Here is a 23,876-nt window from a genome sequence, read left to right as displayed (position 1 = left end):
GATCGCAGGAAGAAGATGAGCCAGTCAGGGTGCAGTGTAGCAACGATGAAACATACAGCTTTCCTCTAATTCCTAAATGATTCCTCCCCACCCACTATCACGATCCCAATTCTACCTTACAAATCTGGCTAGACCAGAGGATGTACACTGGTACAGATAGGAACTGGAAACACAGGAAATCCAGGACGATGATCCCTTCAGGACCAATGGTGTGAGTGGCGCTACTTGGAGGGTGGAGGGTGGGTGGGGTAGAGAGAGGGAACCGATTATAAGGATCTACATAAAACCTCCTCCCTCCGGGACAGACAACAGAAAAGTGGGTGAAGGGAGACATCGGACAGTGAGATATGACAAAATAACTTATAAATTATCAACGGTTCATGTGTGAGGGGGGAGCAGGGAGGAAGGGGGAAAAATAAGCTGATGCCAGGGGCTTACGTGGAGAGCAAATGTTTTGAGGATGGGGTAGCGAATGTACAAATGTGCTTTATACTATTGATGTATGTGTGGATTGTGATAAGAGTTATATGAGCCCCCAATGAAATGATTAATAATAATAAAAAGATACGGTTTGTCTTGCCTTTTTTTAATGATGCACAATAAAGTTTTCTTGTTCCTTCATATGCTTTCTGTTCATTTGTATTATGTTTATTCCTTTGTATTTCATATATTGGTGGCCATTAAGAATGTTTTTTCCATTGTTGATTTTGATCGGGTTTTACTGGTTATCAGATAGCTTAGTGAACATCTTTATTTCATTTAATTATCATGGGTTTTCTAGATAGACAAAAGTATCTACAAAGAGTGGTAAACTTGGCCTCTCCCAATCAGACAGTCCCTTTTTCTGTTTCCTGGTAACAGCTGTTCTACAATAGAGATAAACAGTTTACGCATGTCAGTGTAGCACATGTAATAACTGTTATAAAGTAAGAACTCTAGGGAAGACTATAATCATTGTAAGACTATAAGTAGCACCCTTGGTGAATAACCTTTGTGTAAAGATACTGCCCTCATGTGGTTCTATGAAAAACAAGTGTGGTCGTAAAGCAAGACTCCTTTACTGACATAAGGTTGTTACTCCATGAACTGCCCTAAATGCCTAGCTGAGGCTCTAAACAAAGGAAAGATGGCGGACTTTTCTGTGTTTGCAAATGGAGCATGGAAGTGAGTGTACAAACTAATGCCATTTGAATTTTTACTATTAATATGATTACTTTTGTACTTGCAGGGAAGAATGTATAAATGATTTTTTAACTTAAATAGATATTCCTTATTTAGATATAAAATGAATTTTCTCACATTTCTTGATTGGTTATGAGATACTCTTGGGCATGTGTCATCAGGAATTTAGTATGTTCAAATGGATAGTCTCTTGGGAGGCTAGATTATAGAAGTTCTCCATTAGCATTTCTTTAAATCCTAGGCAAGGATATTCCTTGGCTGCCTGCTTCATACTATAAATTTATTAGGCCCACTACCTGAAAACGTTATGCTATTACTCTCCCAGGCCATTATTTCTCTACAGAGTCACTTTGACTTCCCATTAGGTGCTGTTGCTTTTGGGACTTTGGTTTCAGAATAGTTCCTCATCTAAGCTTACTTCTTCCTTTTTCACTTCCAGTTAGGAACTTATTGAAGAATGGGGCGTGTTTTTTGTCTTTTTTGTTGACTTAGAAACTGTTAAAAGTCTGATAGAATTCACCAAGATTCTAAAGTAAACCAAGCATGACAGAGTGGGAGTAGAGAAGAGCAATGTATTCCAGTAATTAACTATTAGCAGTAATGTTTCTGAATATGTAAGGTAGATCACACTTCTCAAGTAGACACTTTGCTATATCATTTCCATTATAATTCATTTTAGCACTCATCTATTAATAATTTTAGAGTGATAGAGTCAGAGTTGGTCTCATTTGTAGTCATTGTAGACCATTTCCATTTCCCATATGTCAGAGTATCTGGGAGATACCATGGACACCTTCAGAGGTAACATAATATAGGGAAGAGGAGATTAGGGCTCATGAAAGTCAAATGCTTTTTATTTCTTTATAAATTTGCTTATAGGGTTGCTATGAATTGGAATCAACATGATGGCAGTAAGGTCAAGGATTTGTTGTTGTGTTACCCTTGCCTCTTTTGAATCTTTAGCCAACAGACACAATCCTCCAGTGACTAAGCCAATCTTTATTAATAAAGGAGAAATTAGTAAAACTCAGGCTATTTAACTATATGTCAGTGTATTCAATATTAAAATTTACTGAGCTTTTTACCTATGCTCTATATGCGTGGTACAAGGAAGGGACAGCTGATGATTTAAAATTTTTTTTGAAAATCTATGTCGAATGATTAGTGATATTACCTAGTCTTCTTTGTATAACTTTTAGGTTTGTTTCTTATTCCATTATTTCTTTTCAGATTTTTTTATTGATGAGGAAGAAATTTCTGTAAATGAGATGATGTCCCACAGAAGTAATTTACCAACTTTGAATAGTCAATCGAGGAGACTAAAACTGTTCTCAGTAGAGAGTCCTCTTTCAGATTTCAAAGAACAGATGTCTACAAAATCTAACTTTTCCAGGTACTATAGTGCTCAATGATGTAAATATTTTTAAGAGGAGTAAATATTCTTTGTATGCTTACAAGTTTAGATGTAATTAATATTGATATTTTATTGTTGCTTTACCTAAACTCCAATTTAATCCCTATGTATTTTGATTGGCTACAATTCTGGTTAAAACTCCAAAATGTATCATTAAGTACAATATAAGCATTTTATATGTACACTAATCTAGAAGACTAAGATGAAAGCAGGCCACTTTCATTTTCTGTTTTGTTAAAAATTATATTGGTTTTTGGATTTGGGCCACTACAACTATTTCTTGATACTATTATTTACTTGTTTAACACCTTATATTTAAGCTGAATATTTAATAAAGTTTTACATGCCCTCTTCCACTAAATAATCATACATATTAGTCTAGCCTGTCACCATATCTTTTACTCATTCAAAATAACTCAAGACTATATGCTACAGAAACAACAATATAATGAAGATGTATGCTATTAATAGTTTTTAAACTTGAACATTTTCATTATGATCATTATATTTCCAAAGTCAGACTATAATACATAGTCAAACAAAGAGTATTTTGTTTGTCACTTTGTTTGCTCAAGGAAATCTAGAATGCCCAAAATAATGAACTCAAACAATTATTTTCAGTGGATATGGTAGATGTGGTTAGGCTAAAATTTAACACCTTAAATGGTTTGATGTGGTTAGGCTAAAATTTAACACCTTAAATGGTTTGATCTCCCTTCTGACCCATTTTTAAGTTGTTCTTGTTTTTAATATTTTCTACTTTCTTTTCATTTGGGGCTTTTCCCTATTTTATTTTATTACTGTTGTTAGTTATTTTTGTGTGTATGTTTTTCTGTACATGAAATCCAGGATAGGTAAATTTAAAGAGACAGTACCTGGATTAATGGTTTCTTGAGAGTATGGTAGAAGAAGCTGGAGGGGGAAATAGGGAGTACAACAGTGAGTATAAGAAAGAAGAAAATGTTCTAAAAATTTTTGTGGTAGTTGTACAACTCTTCTGGATATGATTGGACTCTTGAATTGTATGATATCTAGATTATGTGTCAATAATCTAGTATGTTGCAAATTATAATGTTCAGTAAATAATCCAGCCTTACATGATAAACTATGTGTTTTATTTATTCATTCACTCATTCAACAGAACATGTAGTATGTACCATGCTTTTAATAAATACTCATTAGATGGTGGCTTTTGCTTTGTTTTTGAAGGGAATGTTTCTCTTTTCAAGAGAATATGGAAGTTAATGAGAAAGACGAATTTTACAAATACAAAGAGAACTTTTGCCTGGAGAAACTAGAGGACACAGTAGGTTAAAATGATGTTTAAATACTTTCAATAATTTTCTTATAGATGTAGTAAGTACACTTTAAATACACACACACACACACACACACACAAACTTAGAGACTTCCTACTGTCATCAGATTAAAAAGACATAATGGGTTGAAAGTCAGGTTAAAAGTTGAATTTATTTCCTGGACAATGGTTCTCAACTTGGTTACTCATTGGAATTACTTGGGAAGTGCTAATAAATATTGAAGACAGGTTCCTACCTATGTGTATTCTGATTTAATTGGTTTGGTGTACAGCCTCCAAAACAAAACCAAATTTACTGCCCAAGTCCATTCTGACTCACATCGACTCAATAAGACAGTAAAACTGCCCTTTGGGGTTTCCGAGGCTGTAAATTGATACAGGAACAGAAAGTTTCATCTTTCTCCTGCAGAACACCTAATGGTTTCACACTGCTGACCTTACAATTAGCAGCCCAAATTGTAACCCATTACACCATTAGGGCACCTGATGTGCAGTCTAGGTATCCAAAACCTCAAACTCGCTGCCAGTGAGTGGATCCCGACTCACTGCAGCCCTATGGGACAAGGTAGATCTGCCTCCTGTGGGTTTCTGAGGCTGTAACTCTATATGTGTGGAAAGCCTCATCTTTCCCCCAGTCTAGGTACACGGATTTTAAAACCTCTTCATATTATTCTAATTTATATACCTGGTATAGAATATTAAGTGGTCGTATCTAATGTAAAAATTAGAAACTGGAGTTACAAATCGTGATTTTAGAGCTACACACAAAACAAATAGTAATTGAACTATAAGAGAAGTGATTTCATTGAGTAAGAATACAGACAGTTCAACACTGAATTTCAGGTGCTATCTGTGGTTAGTGAGCTAAGGTTGGTAACACCTTTTCATAATAAAGGTCAAATTTTTCAAACACAGACCTTCTTTTTCCAGAACATAAAATCATTATTATGTTATTGTACAAAGAATTCTGGGAGTTGAGAGTGTAAATAATTTTTTGGCAGCTTAAGGAGATCAAACATCTAGTTATATATAAATTAGAAAAATCTACATAATTAATTCTTTCCCAGACAACTTAAAACACTTTATATTTGGGGCTTTTCTTTAAATTTACAAAGGACATGCATATAGTGAATCTAAGGCATTTAAATAATTTACTCACATTTAATATTTTTCACACATATGGTAAAAATATTATGTCACCATCTGGCCTCTTTCCTTCATCCTTACCACCTTTTAACACTGAGAGTTATGTGTGCATAACTTGTTGGGGAATCCAGTTCCATAAGAATGAAGAGAAATATATTGTGCAATATATAGTGCAAGAAAGATCCATTTCATTTCATCTACCCTTCTCACTTCTTCTTGGTCACCATGTCTCATTTGCTGCAGTGGTTATTTTTTATTTCAAAGTTTTACATATTTTTATTAACCCTGAAGAAGATATTTCTACACTTAAAGATATTATACTTTATTAGTGTGGTAAATGGACAAAAAAGACATTACTTAGGGAGAACATTGCTTATAATATAACTTTGGCTGTTAAACTTCTGATTTTTAACTATAAAATGTATAGCACTAACAATTTGGGGCATGAGTTTAGTTCAAAATATGATATGGTATTAAGGTATAAATTTACAGTTTGAATTTTGTAAATTCAAAACTATTGGGTAAATCTCTCTAACACCTTTTAATTTTTTATTTATATTGCAGTCATCAGATTTGTCTGTTGAGAGTGAATTCTTGATATCTACAAGCCTCAATCAAGATGTTGATAATCCATCATTCCCAGAACTGAATGAGCCATTATACTTAATGCCAGAAAGAATAAATTATGCAGATAAAAATGAAAACACTTACCAAAGAGGTGAGAATTAATTCTAAAGTACATTATTGTAAAAAAGACATACTAATGTTTGTTACAAAGTTCTAGTTCATTAAACTTTCTTCTTAATCTCTAGATTTTGTAAAGATATTTTTGCATTTTCACATTTAAATCTCAAAATTATTATTGATGCACCTCTTCACATTCTCTATATTGCTCTCAGGCTTACAAGTTCTATGAAATGAATCTGTTTTGAAGTAATTATAACATAAAATAAAGTGAAAACATTTATTAATATACCAATTTTCATTTAAGATTTTTTTCCTTATATACAAAGACATATACTATCCATCTATGCTGAATATTGGTGGTGCTGGTCGACACCCCACCAGCAGCTGCCTGGGAGGAAGATGAGACTGTCTGCTCCCGTAAAGACATGCACATACTCAGAAATTCTGTGTAGCGCGTCCTTGAGCTGGAATGGACTTGATGGCAGTGGAGTTGGGGAGCTCAGGGCAAAGTTATGTAAGCTATGGAATCAGATAGTTGAGAGTGTCGTAATCTAGAGTTTAGATGGATTTGGCCCAATTAATCATAGCAAATATTGTTGCATTATTGTTAATGGATATTTGGGCCCCAATATTTAAACCTCCTTTCATAAATTCTAGTTGAAATGATAAAATATATATAATATCAGGGATACTAGTCACAAAGAACAGAGATGATATTTATAAAGGACAAAGATGCTTGCCATCAAGAGATCACAAATGTGAAGAAAGACATTTTTACAGTAATTCAAGGGAATTACTGATCAGCCTACAACTCATAACAAGAAAATTAAAAGCCAACTAAGTGGATGAAATCTATACCAGAAACTAAAAATATATCAAAGCTCATAACTATATGGAGGTACAGACTTATTAGCTGGATACGCATATCAACTCTGCGGCTGCTAATAGAACAGCAGTGACTAATAAATTCACTGAAGTGACTTCACTGTTTCCATCGCAGCCCTTAGTAGGCTTTGACTGCTATACTAAATAAAACAGTTATTGCTCTTACAAGGATGGCTCCTTATAAGGGAGGTTATATAAGTTATTAAAGGGTGGGGGGGGCGGGCAATGCCCCATATACCTTTGGACTTATAACAACAACAACAACCAAAAAACCCCCAAAACTTTATTACGGCCTTAAAGTTACCTGCAACAAGGTAGCACCTTCATTATTGTCCATGGGCAAATAGTAAATAAAACTATACCACTGTCATCAAGTTGATTCCAAAAGTAAAAGATATTTCTTTTTCCTCTTTGTTTCGGATTAATAAATTTGAACAAGGATGTACCCAATCTCTGATAGAACTAAACTCAACTCTCAATAGGACAAAAATAGATCTCCTGTAAAAATAACTCAAAATCACTGGACTTGAAGAAAGAACCAAAAGCTCACAAGAAAAAGGCAAGATACAAATCCAAAAGAGAAGCAAGTGTGCCTTTCTAAAACCAACTCCAAGAAATAGGCAAAAATAATTTATCTAAATGTTAATCATTTATGTTTGATTTATACCTGTGAAAGAGGAAAGTGAAATCATGGAAGATTACTTTCGAATAAAAATATTATAACAGAAGTAGAGAACACAAGGGCGCTACACTGATGCAGTACATTTCTATAAAATTCTTCTGAAACCTAGATTTTAAAAAGAGAGAGATGATGATGATCTTGTCATGAAAAGGGGCTTCAAAAAGTGCATTAGAAATGGAATGAAAAGATCATGGAATTATCCCACAAACTTTTGAAGACCTCTTGTGTAAGGAACATAACTATCCTGTATTTAGGGAGAAAGCATCTTATATTGATGAAGATTAAATACTATTAATCTTTGAAGTTTGTGGTTTGTGGATATAGATTTTCCTATTTTTTTCCCTTTGGCCATTTTGACTGACAGCTCAGGGAGTAAGAAGGATGTTCATAGAAGAATAGTTAGTTCTCCTATTCTTTTTTTTAAATTTATTTTTTAAAATTCATTTATTTTTATTTTTAAAAAATCATTTTATTGGGGGCTCTTACAGCTCTTATCACAATCCATGCATGTGTCAAGCACATTTGTATATAGATTGCCATCATCATTTTCAAAACATTTTCTTTTTACTTGAGCCCTTGGTATCAGCTCATTTTCCCCCTCCTCTACCCACCCTTCCTCATGAGCCCTCCATCATTCATAAATTTTTTTTTTCATGTCTTACACCAATCGCTGTCTCCCTTCACCCACTCTTCTGTTGTCCGTCCCTCAGAGAAGGGGTTATATGTTGATCATTGTGATTGGTTCCTCCTTTCTGCCCCCACCTTCCTCTTCCCCTACTGGTAACACTACTCTCATTATTGGTCTTGAGGAGTTTATCTGTCCTGGATGCCCTGTGTTGGAGCTCTTATCTGTACCTCTCTACATGCTCTGGCCTAGCTGGATTTGTAAGGTAGAATTGGGATCATGATAGTGGGGCAGAGGAAGCATTAAAGCACTAGAGGAAAGTTGTATGTTTCTTTGGTGCTATACTGCACCCTGACTGGCTCGTGACCCTTCTGTAAGGGGATCTCCAGTTGTCTACAGATGAGCTTTGGGTCTCAACTCTGCGCTCCCCCTCATTTACATTGATATGATTTTTTGTTCTGGGTCTTTGATGCCTGATACCTGATCTATTGACACCTCATAATTACACAGGCTGGAGTGTTTCTTCCATGTGGGTTTGTTGCTTCTCAGCTAGATGCCTACTTGTTTATCTTCAGGCCTTTAAGACCCTAGATGCTATATCTTTTGATAGCTGGGCACCATCAGCTTTCTTCACCACATTTGCTTATGCACCCATTTGTCTTCAGCGATCATGTCGGGAAGGTGAGCACCACAGAATGCCCGTTCATCTATTCTTAAGTCTGCATATCCTTCAGATACCTAAATATCTACCATCACCATGACAAACAGTTGTTACGAAATAATTTCTAATTCATGGGGATACCATGTATTTCAGAGTTGAACTGAACTCCACAGGGTTTTCAATGGCTGTGATTTTTCAGATAGCAATCACTAGGCCTTTCTTATGAGGTACCTCTGGATAGATTTTAAACCACTAGCTTTTCAGATAACCAAGCACTTAGCCGTTTGCACCATCCAGGAACTCCTAAATATTGGGTAAAAGAAAAAAATTACCTACAATAAAGCAGTGAAACACTTTAGAACAGGGGTTCTCAACCTGTGGGTCGCAACCCTTTGCAGGTCAAACAACCTTTTCACAGGGGTTGCACGATTCATAACAGTAGCAAAATCACAGTTATGAAGTAGCAATGAAAATAATTTTTGGTTGGGGATTATCACAGCATGACCCGTATTAAAGAGTCGCGGCATTAGGAAGGTTGAGAACTGCTGATGTAAAAGGAAAATGCCACTGAACAAGGTCACAAAAACTGAGTTTACCAATATGACAAAATAATAATTTATAAATTATCAAGGGCTCATGAGGGAGGGGGGGAGCGAGGAGGGAGGGGGAAAATGAGGACCTAATGCCAGGGGCTTAAGTGGAGAGGAAATGTTTTGAGAATGATGAGGGCAATGAATGTATAAATGCGCTTTATACAATTGATGTATGTATGGATTGTGATAAGAGTTGTATGAGCCCCTAATAAAATGATTTAAAAAAAAAAAGTTTAATGGTACATTTAGCTACTGTAAAATTTCTTCTTTTTCTTTTCAGATCTTACTACCAAGGGTAGAAGTGATACTGTGGATGTAACATGCAGTCCCAAAGACATTTTGACAGTTCAAAGTCTGGGTGAACCAGAGTACAGTGAAAGAGGTGAAAATTATGAATACATTTTTAATATTTCCAGTGATTACCTATGTTTACTTGTGATTTATATGATATAAAACTACAATATATTCATATGTACAATCAACTGTAAAGTAGCTTTCATGTTTACAATTTGATTATTGCAATCAAAATTATCATTTCTTTTTCTGTTATTGACCCATTATATTTATTATTATCATTAACTCAAAATCCTACAAGCATCAAAATGGAACATCATATATAGTCACAAAGATTTAGGAAGGGGAATGGAGAAAATAACCGTAATATTAAAAACAGAAATCTTAAAAAAGTAGAAATCTTAGAATATTATTATTGCTTGATCAGTGTGCATTTTACAATATTTTTACCTCAGTACTAACAGTTTGGCTAACCTTTGTTAAACTTGTTTAAAATTTATCCTTTTAATCCCCTAAGGTAATCCCATCATTCTCCGAGCCATACTACTAAATCTTGAATCCCAGTTATAGTAAATACCAAATTATATTCCTCTTAACTATGTTGATTATATAGTTATTAGTGATGTTTATACTTTTATTTCATTGGTCATCTCTTTAGAACTTTACTAATTTATTTATGATAGTGGTATAACTATCCTGGCTACTTAGGAATAAGAGGATTGTTTTTCAAGTGCATCCTATGACTATATAACTCTAGTTCTAGGTCAACTGGAGTTCAAGCTCATTAAAGTGAATTACTTTTTGTTGATACTATTTGCTTACAATTAGAATGTGGATAAGAATAGTGCTATTTCATAAAACTCTTAAAATGTTATCTCACATACAATAAGGTCAATACATTTTACCTGACTAGCATTTAAAAAAAATCACCACTATCATAGCAGACAGCAGGTAAACAAGATTGTATGTAATTTCTTATGTAGTTGAGAATTAAAAAGAGTTGCAAATTTCTCTTCCAACGTAATTGTTTTGAAAATTGCTAAATTCATTTTATTCAATGTTTAGATAACATGATTTTTAAACTTTAATTTTGAACAACTTGTATATTTCAGGAAAGTTACAAATGTCATTAACTCCTCTACACAGAACAAGCCAACATTCCTCAGTGCGCTCATTAAATACAAGGCTTCAGATTTTTCCATTTTCTCCCATTCGTAAAATGTAAGTAAAGCTAATATTTGTAAGATGCAGTTCAGAACATGCAGTCTTTAATGAAATCTCACCTAATAAAGGGTATTTCCAAGTATCTACTATATAAATAAGAAATAGAACAGTATATAGAGTAAGCAACCGGAGGGAACATATGAACACGTATCCTCTTCTTTATATAGAGTATCTTGAGAAGAATACAAGAAAAAGATAACATTGATTGCATAAAATGGGAGCATGAGAGACCTTTTAGTATTTCAAATGTGAATGTTCTACCACTAAAATGAGCATCTTGAAAATTGTTAAAGATCCTGGCATAGGCAGTCGGTGCAGGATAGTACCAACGAAACATACAACTTTCCTAGTTCTTTAATGTTTCTTCCGCCCCACTATCATGATCCCAATTCTGCCTTACAAATCCAGCTGGACCAGAGCATGAACACGGGTACAGATAAGAGCTCTGGACACACAGAATCCAGGAGAGATAAACCCATCAGGATCAGTAATGAGAGTAACAATACCAGGAGGGTAGGGGGAAGGTGAGGGGATAAAGGGGGTACCAATCACAATGATCGACATATAACCGCCCCCTCCCAGGGGGACGAACAACCAAAAAGTGGGTGAAGGGAGACAGTGATTGGTGTTAGACATGAAAACAATAATAATTTATAAATGATCAAGGATTCATGAGGGAGGCAAAGTGGGGGAAGGAGGGAGGGAAAAAATGAGGAGCTGATACCAAGGGCCCAAGTAGTAATATGTTTTGAAAATGATGATGGTAACATATGTACAAATGTGCTTGACATGATAGATGGATGTATGGATTGTGCTAAGAGCTGTATGAGCCCCTAATAAAATGATAACAAAAATTTTTTTTAAGATCCTGGCATAGGAAAAAAATCTTAGGACAGTGACACCAGACACTTGCCAATGATATTGCCTCTATTAAATGCTCAATGCCATAAAAGTTATTAGAGCAGTTAAGAACACAAGTAGTCAGACTTTATGGCTCTATCAGTTACTAGCTATCATCTTCTTATCATTGCTGCTGCAGAACTAGATCATTGTATGCATAGTCCAGCTTGAAGATGAGTTGAAATTACATAGCTAATAGGCCAGCATTCTTTTGCCCTCTGAAAGAGTGAGATATAGCTTTGGCTGTTATACTGTGTATATCCATATGATCTACAAACCCTGAAATAAAACCACCCCATTTTTTGTTTCCTAAACCAGTTCCAAAACTAGCAATATAATTAGTGTAGTACCCTTCTTCCTACTGAAACCTGGAGCTTAATGTGTCCTAAGTAAAACATCTTTAGGAAAATCCACACTTCTCCAATGGTTTTTTCACAAGGAGAAAACTATGGGAGCTTTGTGATGAATTTTGAGTTCTTCGTTATGCTAGCTAATCTGCTAGAGGAGAATGTTTGGGGGCTACTGGAAGCTACTAAATCAAGGCTCTAGTGCTCATCTCTGGTTGCTCAGACTTTAATTAATGATCTTTGGAGGCTATCACAAAGATGGAGCATGTTTACAATAAAATTAAAGATTTAATTTTATTAATATTAAGCTTACATTAAAGAGGGATTTTAAAATTTCATAAAAATGGAGTTAAGAAATAACAGAATTGTTACGTGAACATTTTGGAGACCCCTTGTATATCTAGTTAATAATTATTTACATTGGATGAGAGGATGGGGGGGCGGATAAATCTGTGCTATAAAGAACAGACCTGCCTGTATCAGATATGAACTCTAAGAATAGCATATAATGAGTGTGGGAAATAACCTATAATTTGTTTAAATACTGTGGTCCATTTTCTAAGGGATACTTTGTTCATTTTCAGGACATTTACTGTCTTTTTAATGCTCTTTTGTTTACTCCTGGTACCTCAATCCCTCTGCTAAGGCAGATGGGAAATTGGAAATAGAAACTAACAATTAGTATAATCTTGAATTGTAATCTGATATTAAAAGTAACTGTTTATAATAAATCCTCTAAATCACACAAATTAGACATATATTTATTGTTATACCTCAAAGGTTTCATGAAAATTCCTGAAACGTTTTATGTAATGCATTATGATTTAGTAAAGTTTAGAAAAGAGATTTTAAACTACTTGATAATTTTAAACCCTTCTGAAACAACATGAAAGGAACTTGTCTCATCACTACACCATTTACCAGCAAAAGATAAATGACTCCATTTGGTTTATGCATACAAAAACCTGAAAAGCCTATTCTGAAACTGATTTAGCTGTGAAACTAAAACTAAAGGGGAAAAGTGCTCAAATGAAAAGCAACTGAAGGGGAAAATATGTATGTTACTGTACTCTAAATTTCCTTTTATTGGTCTAATTATGTTTACTTCAGAATAATAAATCTACCAACTTAAAAAATACTTCAGTGACTACCACATGTAAGACTTGGCCATATTTCATGGGCTAAAAATAAAAGTATATATGGCATAAGACCTTATTTCCATGCCAACTGAATACTGAATTGAGCATGGTTTTACTTATGATTAAAGAATATATAAATTCCCATGTCTTCAGATAATTCCACCGAGAGAAACATTTGTTTCTTTGATCTCCTATTGGATATGGCCTGCCTAAATACTTCTCCCTCTTCTCACTTTAAAACAATTGTCTGCCATCTGAGGTGTGGAGTTGTCAGAAAGCCCTTATAAAGTTCATAAATTGGGTAGGTTTCCAAATGTTGCCACTATGTGCCCAGATTTCTGTGTTATGGGAGTAAATTGAATGGCTTAAACTTAAAACCTGGCTTTCTACTCCATTGAAATGTTAATTTATGTAACTAGAAAACAAAAATCAAACCCACTGCCATAAAATCAATTCTAACTCATAGCAACTCCATAGGACAAAGATCATTGCCCAGTAGGATTTCTAAGGCTGTAAATCTTTATGGAAGCAAACTACCACAACTTTCCTCTGCGGAGCTGCTGGTGGGTCCATCCACTGACATCTGTGTTAGCAGCTGAGCATTTAACCACGAGGCCTCTTATTTAACTACCAGTAGTTATAACTAATAAGCTCACATGTGTCCCAAAAGATCTGAAAAACAGAATACACTAATTCCGATTTGGGGGAGTGGGAGATTTAGGACACAGACAAAAGGATTTATGTAATTAATAGCCTCTTCGCTACCAAGGCTAGTAATTTAATAACTACCAATAGGCTGTAATTTGCACTGATTGTCACATATATTTCCTCTTTTTCCCCCACGACCCCAAAACATACAAACATAGTCAGGCACACAACATTCAGTCACTTACACACCCACTTAGATGGAAGGAACTATGTTAAATTTTGATACTTTGTCATTTGGAGAGAAAATAGTGACGATCAGAATTTTTCATCATTCTGATCCCCCAAAGCTGCAGCTGCAGAATTTCTATGTAAAATGGACTTGGGAGAAGCAATTTTGTCAAAAGAAAAAAAACTTGTCTTAAAGCTGTACAAAATCATCGAGGAATCCTGAAAATAGACTTCTGACTCGAGGACAGGGCTTGGCACCTTATCAGACTAGATTGGAAAACACACAGAAGAGTCACCAGATAGACCTGGAACTTTTTTTTTCTTTCACTTTATATCTATCTATATAAGATAGGCAGGACAAACAATCCTGAGGAGAAAACAACAGGACCAGTGGCCCTGGGGAGGAAGGGGTGTAGGGAGCCAGCAAACTCAGGGATACAGGAACAACAAGGGATCTAAAATTGATGGTGAGGCGGGCGTATAATGCCTGGTGGGGTTTGATCAAGTGCAATGTATCTGAGAGGAATTACCGTGAGCTGAATGGAGGGTAAGCATGATAGTGGGACAGGAAGAAGATGAAAGGAAATAGAGGAAAGATGTAGGAGGCAAAAACTATAGAGGTATAGCTATGGGCATGTGTATATGTAAATATATTAATTTATAATGAAATAAATGATTTTAATTTATAATGAAAGGCCAATGTACATATACAGTGAACCCTCATTTATCGCAGTTAATTGGTTCTAGACCCTACTGTGATAAATGAAATTCCGCGAAGTAGGATTCCTTATTTGTAAATCAAATATTTTCGTAGTTAGAGCATAGAGGACATGAAAAAACACCCTTTAGTCACCATTACACTCGTATTACCCAATTTATTAAACGAAAAAGGGAAAATACAGTAAAACATTTTGGACGTTACAATTATCATTTATTATTTATTATATTATTTATGGCATCAAGCGTGTACAGTATGAGCCAATCAGTGGCAGTAATGACAGAGCATGCACTGTTACGCAAAAACCGCGATAGAGTGAAGCCGCGGAAGTCGAAGTGCGAAGTGGCGAAGGTTCACTGTATTTTTATGTTAAGTGTTAAGATAGCAGACAGACTTTGGACCTCTAATCAAAACCTTCCTAAACACAAGAACACTTTGTTCTAATAACCTGGCACTCTCTCTCTCTTTTTTTTAAATTAATCATTTTATTGGGGGGGGCTCTTACAAATCTTATGACAATCCATCATTCAATTATATTAAGCACTCTTGTTCATATGTTAACCTGGCACTGTTTGATACTCACTGTCCTGGACGACATGATCGCTGAAGACAAAATGGGTGCATAAGCAAATGTGGTGAAGAAAGCTGATGGTGCCCGGCTATCAAAAGATATTGCATCTGGGGTCTTAAAGGATTAAAGTTAAACAAGCTGTCATCTAGCAGGGAAGCAAATAAGCCCACATGAAAGAAGCACACCAGCCTGTGTGATCATGAGGTGTCGACAGGATCAGGTATTAGGTAACAAAATATCTAAAACAAACAATTATATCCATGAAAGGGGGGTTGAAGTGGAGACTCCAACCCATCTGTAGACAATTGGACATCCCCCCACAGAAGGGTTACAAAGAAGAGATGATTTAACCAGGGTGCAGTATAGCACTGACGAAACACACAGCATTCCTCTAGTTCCTGAATGCTTCTCCCCACCCACCCCCACTACCATGACCCAGTTCTGCCTTACAAATCCACCTTGACTGGAGTACACACTTTAGTACAGATAAGAGCTTTTAACATGTGGAATTCAGGACAGATAAAACCCTCAGGAACAATAGTTGGAGTAGAGATATGAGGGTAAGAAGATGGGGGTGTGGGAAAGGGGGAGAAAAAGGAAACCCATCACAGGTTGCATATATAGCACCCCTCTCCCGAGGGGGACAAACAACAGAAATTGGGTGAAGGGAGACAACAGATAGTGTAAGACACAAAATAACAACAATAATATATCGAGGATTCATGAAGGTGGGAGGGAGGGGGGAAAAAAACAGCTGATACCAAGGACTCAAGTATAAAGAAAATGTTTTGGAAATGTCGATGACAACATATGTACAAGTGTGCATGATACAATTGAATTGTGGATTGTTATAAGATTTGCAAGAGCCCCCCAATTAAATGATTGATTAAAAATTTTTTAAAAATAGGGAAAAAAAGCAATTAAAAAAAAAGCTGTTTCTTTGGTAATTTTACCTCGATTGTGTTTTAATTTGCGATGGCTGGTACTGGTAAGACTAGTACTGGTACAGTTTATGGAGAAAAGTATTCAAACAATCCTGTGAGCTCTATCTGACATTCTATCCATTGAGAGAAGTAGAAGTAAGAGGAAGTTAGGAAGCAAGCAGGAGTAATTAGGCAACGGGCAACCCAACTGTCCCAAGGGAGGAGGAAGTATTTGAAATTTAGTCTAGAGAACTCTCTTTACTCCAGTATACACATTTATAAAATAGAGTAAATTTCACTTGCTTTTAATGGTAAAAAGTACTTTTCCGAAAACAAAGTTTTTTATTTTACAGAAAGATCCAATATTACCCCACATGGAAGACGCACACCAACTTGTGTGATCATGAGGTGTCTGTAGGATCAGGTATTGGGTATCAAACACCCAAAACAAAACCAAAAAATATCATATATCAATGTGAATGATGGGGAGGGCAGAGTGGAGACCCAAAGCCCATCAGTAATCAATTGGATATCCCTTGTCAGAAGGGCCACAAGGAAGAGACAAGCCATCGGGGTGCAGTATAGCTCTGACGAAACACACAACTTTCCTCTAGTTCTTTAATGCTCCCCAACACACACACTATTATGACCCCAATTCTACCTTACAAATCCAGCTAGACCAGAGCATGTACACTGGTACAGATAAGAGCTTGCAACACAGGGAATCCAGGACAGATAAACCCCTCAGGACCAATAGTGAGAGTAGTGATACTAGGAGGGTAAGGAAAGGTGAGGGTGGGCTGGGAGTGGGTAAGGGGAAACTGAACACAATGTTTAACATATAACCTCCTCCCAAGGGGGCGGATAACAGAAAAGTGGGTGAAGGTAGACAGCAGTCGGTGTAGGACACGAAAAAATAATAATTTTTAAATGATCAAGGGTTCATGAGGGAGGGACAAAAAAATTAGGAGCTGATACTAAGGGCTCAAGTAGAAAGAAAATGTTTTGAAAATGATGATGGCAACATATGTACAAAAGTGCATGACACAATGGATATATGTATGGATTGTGATAAGAGCTATAAGAGTCCCTAATAAAATGATTAAAAATTTTTAAAAGATAAATTTTAAAAATTCAATATTATAAATGTATTAAATTTCAACTCTTTTCTTGCAGTAATTTAATTACCACCGAAGAATCAGCTAATAAATATTGGCTGGTATGGTGTCCATTAGAAAGCTGCCGAAGTGTTTTGAAACAATTGATGCTTACAGGTAAAGCTTAATTGATTTTGAATGCTAAATAGAAAACATAAGTGAAAAATTACAATCAGAAGAAAGGCACTATTATTTTTCCTTGACCATTTCTTAACACAGACTATATAACTTAGCAGAAAGCTCTCACTGCCATTCAGTCAATTCCAACTCATAGCAACCCTATAGGACAGAGTAGAACTGCCTCGTGAGTTCCTGAGACTAGAACTGTTTAAGAGTATAGAAAGCCTTCTCTCTCTCCCAGGAGCAGCTGGTGGTTTTGAACTGCTAAATTTGCTAACCCAATATGTAACCCACCACCCCATATCCAAATATTTGCCCGAATGTTTCTTATGTTCACTGGAGTAAATATGACAAGATCTTGACTTATTGATGTATTTTTTAAATAATTATATATTAAAAAGAAAAGAAAATTGATAGGTACAGTCCCATATATATAATTTATTTCCAAGTTGGTTATAAACCTTTTACTAATGTTAAAATTGCTACATTAGTTTAACTAATGCAAAAATTAACTTCAGACTTCCCAAGCTTTCTAATGGGGCTTTAATAATAGATTAATAATATTTATTTGTATTATTTAGCAAAAATAATTATTTGAATATAGGTAGCACATGTATATTTAGTTTGTTCTTATTTTGTTCAACTTTTTCAATGTCTGAAAAAACCACTGTAAAAATGGAATTCTAGAAATATACTTTTAGAAAAAATTCTAAATAAATTAGAGGCCCCCCTCTAAACAAGAGTAAAACTAGAACCCTGGGGGAGCACGTGAGCACCAAAGCTGAATTTTCACATGGGGGGTTTTTGTTAAATCTTGAGACCTTGAGGCTCTGTTTTAATGTATGCATGGTGTGTAAGATCAATAAATCTAAAGCTTATCCTTCTACCAATAAAATCTAAAGCTTATCCTTCTATCAGTAAATCTAAAGCTTATCCATACCCGACTACCTTCAAATTGCTTCTAATGCACAGGACTCTGTTGGATAGACTTGAACGGCTCCGTGGCATTTCTGAGGCTGTAAATCTGTACAGGGTCAGACATTCTCATCTTTCTCTTTCTGAGGGACCGATGGGTCTGAACTGCTGATCTTGGGGTCACAGCCCCACACATAGCCCACCACACCACCAGAGGGCCTTGGTAGAGAGTTTAATTGGAAACTTTTCAATAAACTATTCTATCAAAATAAGAACATAAAAGAAATAAACCAGCACATAGAAAGCGATATTGAGTAAACTTACAAGTTTCTACACTGGTGCTGGAGGAGAGAAAACAAATTTTAAGTCTTCCCTTAAGAATATTTCATTAGAAATGAGCCACCTTGGCAGATTGCAGTCTAAATTGAATCTCTGACGTAATATGAAAAACAGTGAGTGTTCTAATTTAAAATAGTCCCAGGTTGATAACCAAAAAAACAAACAAAAAACCCCCACTACCATCAAGCTGATTGCAACTCCAGATAGTTTTCAGAGCTATAGCTCTTTAAAGGAGCCAACATTCTCCCCTGTCTCCTGAAGAGCAGCTTGTGCATTTGAACCACCAGCCTTCAAGTGAGCAATCTGACGTTTACTCGACAGCACCACCAGAGCTCTCGGTGCCTCTAAATACGTAGGGAAACCAGTGCAAACCCCTTCTAGAGAACAGTGTGTCCTTCCTGGAGAGACACAGTACCAACCCATGTTTCAAGGGATTTCTACTAAGTTTGAAGAAGCACATAACAACTGAAAATCACAAATAGTTAGGTCATCAATGAGAACCAGCAGATATAAAAGACATCAAAGTAAAATCACATATTGAAATTGTCAGGAGGGAGTAAACTATGTATTTAAACCAAAAGTTCAGGAGGAGAAGAAATACGTAGAGCAACTAGTAAGAATGACTACAAACAACCCAAATTAAAAAATTAACAAAGAACTTGAGAATAATATACATAAATCACTTAGTGTAGTACCATATGTTTTTCAGTAAGTAATTATTACATATTATCACTTGTTTTATTATTATAAACAGCACAATTTTAAAAGGAGGATTGATAAAATTTATAATCCTAATTTTGCATTGGTTCTTGTTATATTAATATAGCTATAATACAGATAATAGTATCAAATAGTTGTACATTTCAAATCCTTCATAAATTAAAATTTATCTCTATTTACACTAGAGTTCAGTCAAAAACATTGTATCATTGTAGCTAAGAGAATAGTCATAAAATCTGATCAAATATATCTAATTATTGATAATGAATTAGAATTCCTGATTGAATAAATCTTAGTATAAATTCTTCAAAGTGTTATCAAATGTGTCAAAATGGTCAAACAAAATAATGATTCCTTTTACTAAACAGTAGAATAGATTTACCTTGTATTTTCCAAAGATTGAAATAAATTCTTTATGCAATTCCTAAAGCTGTAATATTTTAGAATTTTACAAATATTTGCACCTAAGAGAGTTTTTTCTTTCTTTTTTTACTGTAATGCATAGAAATATATTTCATGATGGTTCTATTTATCGTGGTTTTTTCCCCCTCTTGCCCTGTAGACCATTTTTAACTATTTGTTTTTCTGGGGTTTCTGTTTTTAAGTACCAAGGACTCATGTGCCCAGGAGACATTATTCAGTTACGTGTTTTAAAAAGGCGTTTTCTGTTGAAGATGAAAGCCTTGTGATTCGTCCTCTAAAGGGAGAATGGTGGAAACAAGTAGCACTAGATCTGGTAATGACAGAAACCTTGGAACATCTAAATACAGATTTGAGTCACATTTGTCTATCTTCTGACAATACTAAAATGGAGATCATTTTTCCTACAAAATTGCTTCAATTGGAATGTAAGTAAATAATAACCATGACTTTGATGAATATTTTCAGATTGAAAGGATGTTAGATAATGGGTTTCCTTTCAATAGGTGATTGGGGAAAAATATAAAACCAAGTCTAGTATTCAATATTGTCTCTGACTCTGCCAGAATTTATGACTCTGGGCAGCTCCAGGCACCATTTTCTTTCATGAAAAAAAAAAAAAGAGGAAATTTGACCAGCTAATGCTAAGAACTTGTTCTGTTTCAAAATTCTTCAGTCTATTTTTAGATTTTTAGCCATTCTCAGTTAAAAATGTTTTATTTCTTTTTACAAATGATTAATTGTTAGCCAAGTTTCTACTCCCATCAACCTAGCCACGTATTGTCATAACTCTATGGTGGTGGTAGGTCGAGGTGGATATCTGGCCTCCTCCAACTTCACAATGGGGAAGGGAAATCAAGGTGAACCGCTGAAGGCTGATTCATATGAACCAGAGGTCAGCCTCCTCTTCAGCATTTTCACCAGTTCTGACACCAACCAGGCCTCTCACTATATCCTTTATTTCACCGTTGAGTTCAATAATTCCTTATAATAGCCACACAGAACTCATAGCACATACTCACAGTTATGGGGCTTATTATGGAAGTGACCGACTACAATTCAGGATCAGCACCAACTCAGCATACAAGCCTTTTCTTATTCATACGGCCAAGTTGGAGTCATTCTGGCCCCCAGTCCCTTCCCCCAGCTTCTGCCCTGCTCAGACAAGTAATACAAAGCTCTTTCCGCTCTGACAGTAAGTTGCCAGCGGTACCCCACTCTTTCAGGAGCTTTGCTACCTGAAGACGCTCAACTCTCTCCATGCGGAAGTACAGTCACTATAACCGCCTTCTTCCACGGGCCAGGAAGCCCACTGTGCTATCTCATGCCCAGGTCCTAGTTCTGCTGCCATGGTTTCTATGCCACCCTTCTTGCCATCTTACACCATCTCCAGTAGGATAACTTTTTCTCTCTGTCTGAATCCTGGATCCAGGAGGTTCTCTGCGCAAGTAAGTCCAGGACTTACTTCACTCTAATCTTCTTGCTGGTAGTGTGGTCTCCCCTGGTCACCTCTGATGTGGCTCATTTTAAACCTTCCAGCCTGGCAAACCTGATAAATTCCCTCATGTGGGTTCCATATACTTTTTTTGAACCTAATTTGTATTATTAACAAGTTATTCAATCCTCTTGGTGTGTCACAAGTACCTATGTGTAGATTCCAACCCAATAATTTGGTCAGAATTACAAGACCATATTAAGAAAAAACATGTAAAAACAATCCATTGCACATGTTTATATCTATATGAATAATTTTCAAATATTTTCCCATATTTTAATTAGGTTGCTTTCTGTAAATTGAGTTGTAAGACTTTATAAATTTTTTAGGATGTAGTTCTTTATCAGGCATAGTAGCGTTAAAGAGGTCTTTAAAAAGTTCATAGAAAATAGAATTGAAAGAAAATGGATTTTTCCATACATTTTTTAAGTACCTTTGTATGTATTGTATTTTCTCTGTCTGTATACTAAGATTTTAGCCTTTGGAGCAAATTGATATATCTAAGACTATGACTAATTGCAAACCTATTGGCAAACATTTTTCTTTTAATTTCTTTTTAGTTTGGTAACTTAGCTCTTATAGTAAGAAAAAGATATGCTAAATTTTAATCTACCGTATACACTCAAGTATAAGCCAACCCGAATATCAGCGAGGCACCTAATTTCACCACAAAAACTGCATTAAAAATGTGCTGAAAAACGGCTTATACACGAGAATATATGGTATTTTTAAAATGAATTTTATATGTAGACCAAAAATTGATTTTTAAAATTATAAGCCAAATGCGCCTAAGAATCAAACTTAATTAATAAGAAACTCCAGTAACAAGTATCCTAGTAGAATACCATTTAGGCTTAGAAATCATTTGGATACTTTTTCTTTTCTGTTTTCAGCATGGCTAGAACATACAAGTTATTCTTTACCTATTGTATGTATTATTGAGAAATCTGAAAATGATCATTTATCACTGCCACAAAAAAGTCTACCTCTTGCAAAAGAAGTGCCAGCTCTGGGTTTTCCTGATAAATGTATCTCTGTTAAAAGATCATCGAAAGAAGAGACCCCAAAGAATGATCCAGAGTTAGTTGATAGGATAGTCCAAAAGACAGAAAATGAAGATCACATTGACCTTGACTGCACAGTACTGTGTATTGACTCATGCTCATCTTCAGGAATTGAAGAAGTGTCCTTTGAATGTAAAAGACAACAGAATGATTCAGACCTTTTGAGTGACTTTATTATGTTACGAAATAAATATAAGATTTGCTCCTCAAAGACAGATGTCACAAATAGTGATGAAAACGATGGTGAGTAATTTTGGCATATATATGATAGTATCAAGGACTAATTGCATAATTTACTATAGAAAGTAAAGAGGTAAAACACTTTCAAATAGATTTATATTATTTTTCATCATCAAAGAAAATGTTATTGGTTTGAAAAAAGAAAAATATAGTTGGATCATTATTCAAGAGTGCTTCAAAAGTTCATGGAAAAGTGGAATTAAAAGATAATAAGAATTTTCCAAGTTAATTTTATATATTAAGATAATATAGATATAGGAATGTATATTCTATGCAATTAAATTGCATTTGAATTTATAATAAAGGCTACTACTTCTAAAGTTTGCTTTCTGAAATTTGGCCATACACATTCATAGTATTTTTAATTTTTATTACTTATTCTGCTATACTCTTTTCTGGTTGTCTTTATATCTTAATAACAACTTACATTTTAATATGTACTTACAGAACTTCTTTGCCATTTAATTGCTTAATAGTCTTTCAACTTCAAGAAAAAGTTTCTGTTTGAATGTATAGTTAGTTGTCTTACGTCCGCGGCCTGTAACCACATCACAGTAGTTTATGTCATGTCAGTTTCTCGTCTTGGTAAGGGATAAGACAGGCTAGATTAAGCTTGACATCGGTTATGCGGATGCAACAAATATAAATATTTGTATCTTAGATAGAGTATATTTAGTCTTCTCTGATCAATGTCTTACAAATATACACAAGATCATCAATCTTTAGTCATAATGGTTATGTTCTCAAAAGACATGATGACCTTCTATAGATCTATTTAAAATTTTATTGCTTTATCAATCAATACATTTCCCACAGTGAAATATTGTGAAAAAAAATGCAGAGCAGTACTCTGAGATTGACAATTTTTAAAATCATTTTATGTTCATATGTATGCATCATAAATGTTCTTTTTATATATTGATCACCTTATAATTTACAAGCTTGGTGACTTTCTAACTAATATTTGAATTGTTATACAAAGCATAAATTCTACATAAAAGAATGAGTAAAATATAAATAACTGTCTTACAAGTATGATAAAGAAAGGAATTTGGTGTTTTGGTTTTTTTTAAAATCATTTTATTGGGGACTCGTACAACTATTATCATAATCCATACATGCATCCATTGTGTCAAGCACATTTGTACATTTGTTGCCATCATCATTCTCAAAACATTTGCTTTCTACTTGAGCCCTTGGTATTAGCTCCTCATTTTTCCT

The 23,876-nt window shown here is 35.0% G+C and overlaps 1 protein-coding gene across 1 annotated transcript in view; it reads left to right on the top strand.

Annotated features, from left to right (window-relative positions):
* Positions 1 to 23,876, top strand: part of SHOC1 (shortage in chiasmata 1) — an 80,759-nt gene that overhangs the window by 11,197 nt on the left and 45,686 nt on the right. Inside the window, 8 exon segments of the mRNA XM_004711035.2 lie at positions 2,413 to 2,575; positions 3,806 to 3,917; positions 5,625 to 5,778; positions 9,474 to 9,575; positions 10,600 to 10,708; positions 17,362 to 17,459; positions 20,042 to 20,284; positions 22,245 to 22,658. Of these exon segments, the coding sequence (XP_004711092.1) occupies positions 2,413 to 2,575; positions 3,806 to 3,917; positions 5,625 to 5,778; positions 9,474 to 9,575; positions 10,600 to 10,708; positions 17,362 to 17,459; positions 20,042 to 20,284; positions 22,245 to 22,658 (1,395 nt within the window).

The sequence above is a fragment of the Echinops telfairi genome, unplaced genomic scaffold, assembly GCF_000313985.2.
Source record: "Echinops telfairi isolate 266 unplaced genomic scaffold, ASM31398v2 ScPeMD7_7410;HRSCAF=8448, whole genome shotgun sequence".
In the NCBI taxonomy this organism is placed as follows: Eukaryota; Metazoa; Chordata; class Mammalia; order Afrosoricida; family Tenrecidae; genus Echinops; species Echinops telfairi.
The sequence above is the reverse complement of the archived record's forward strand: the minus strand, read 5'-3'. Positions and strand labels throughout refer to the sequence as shown.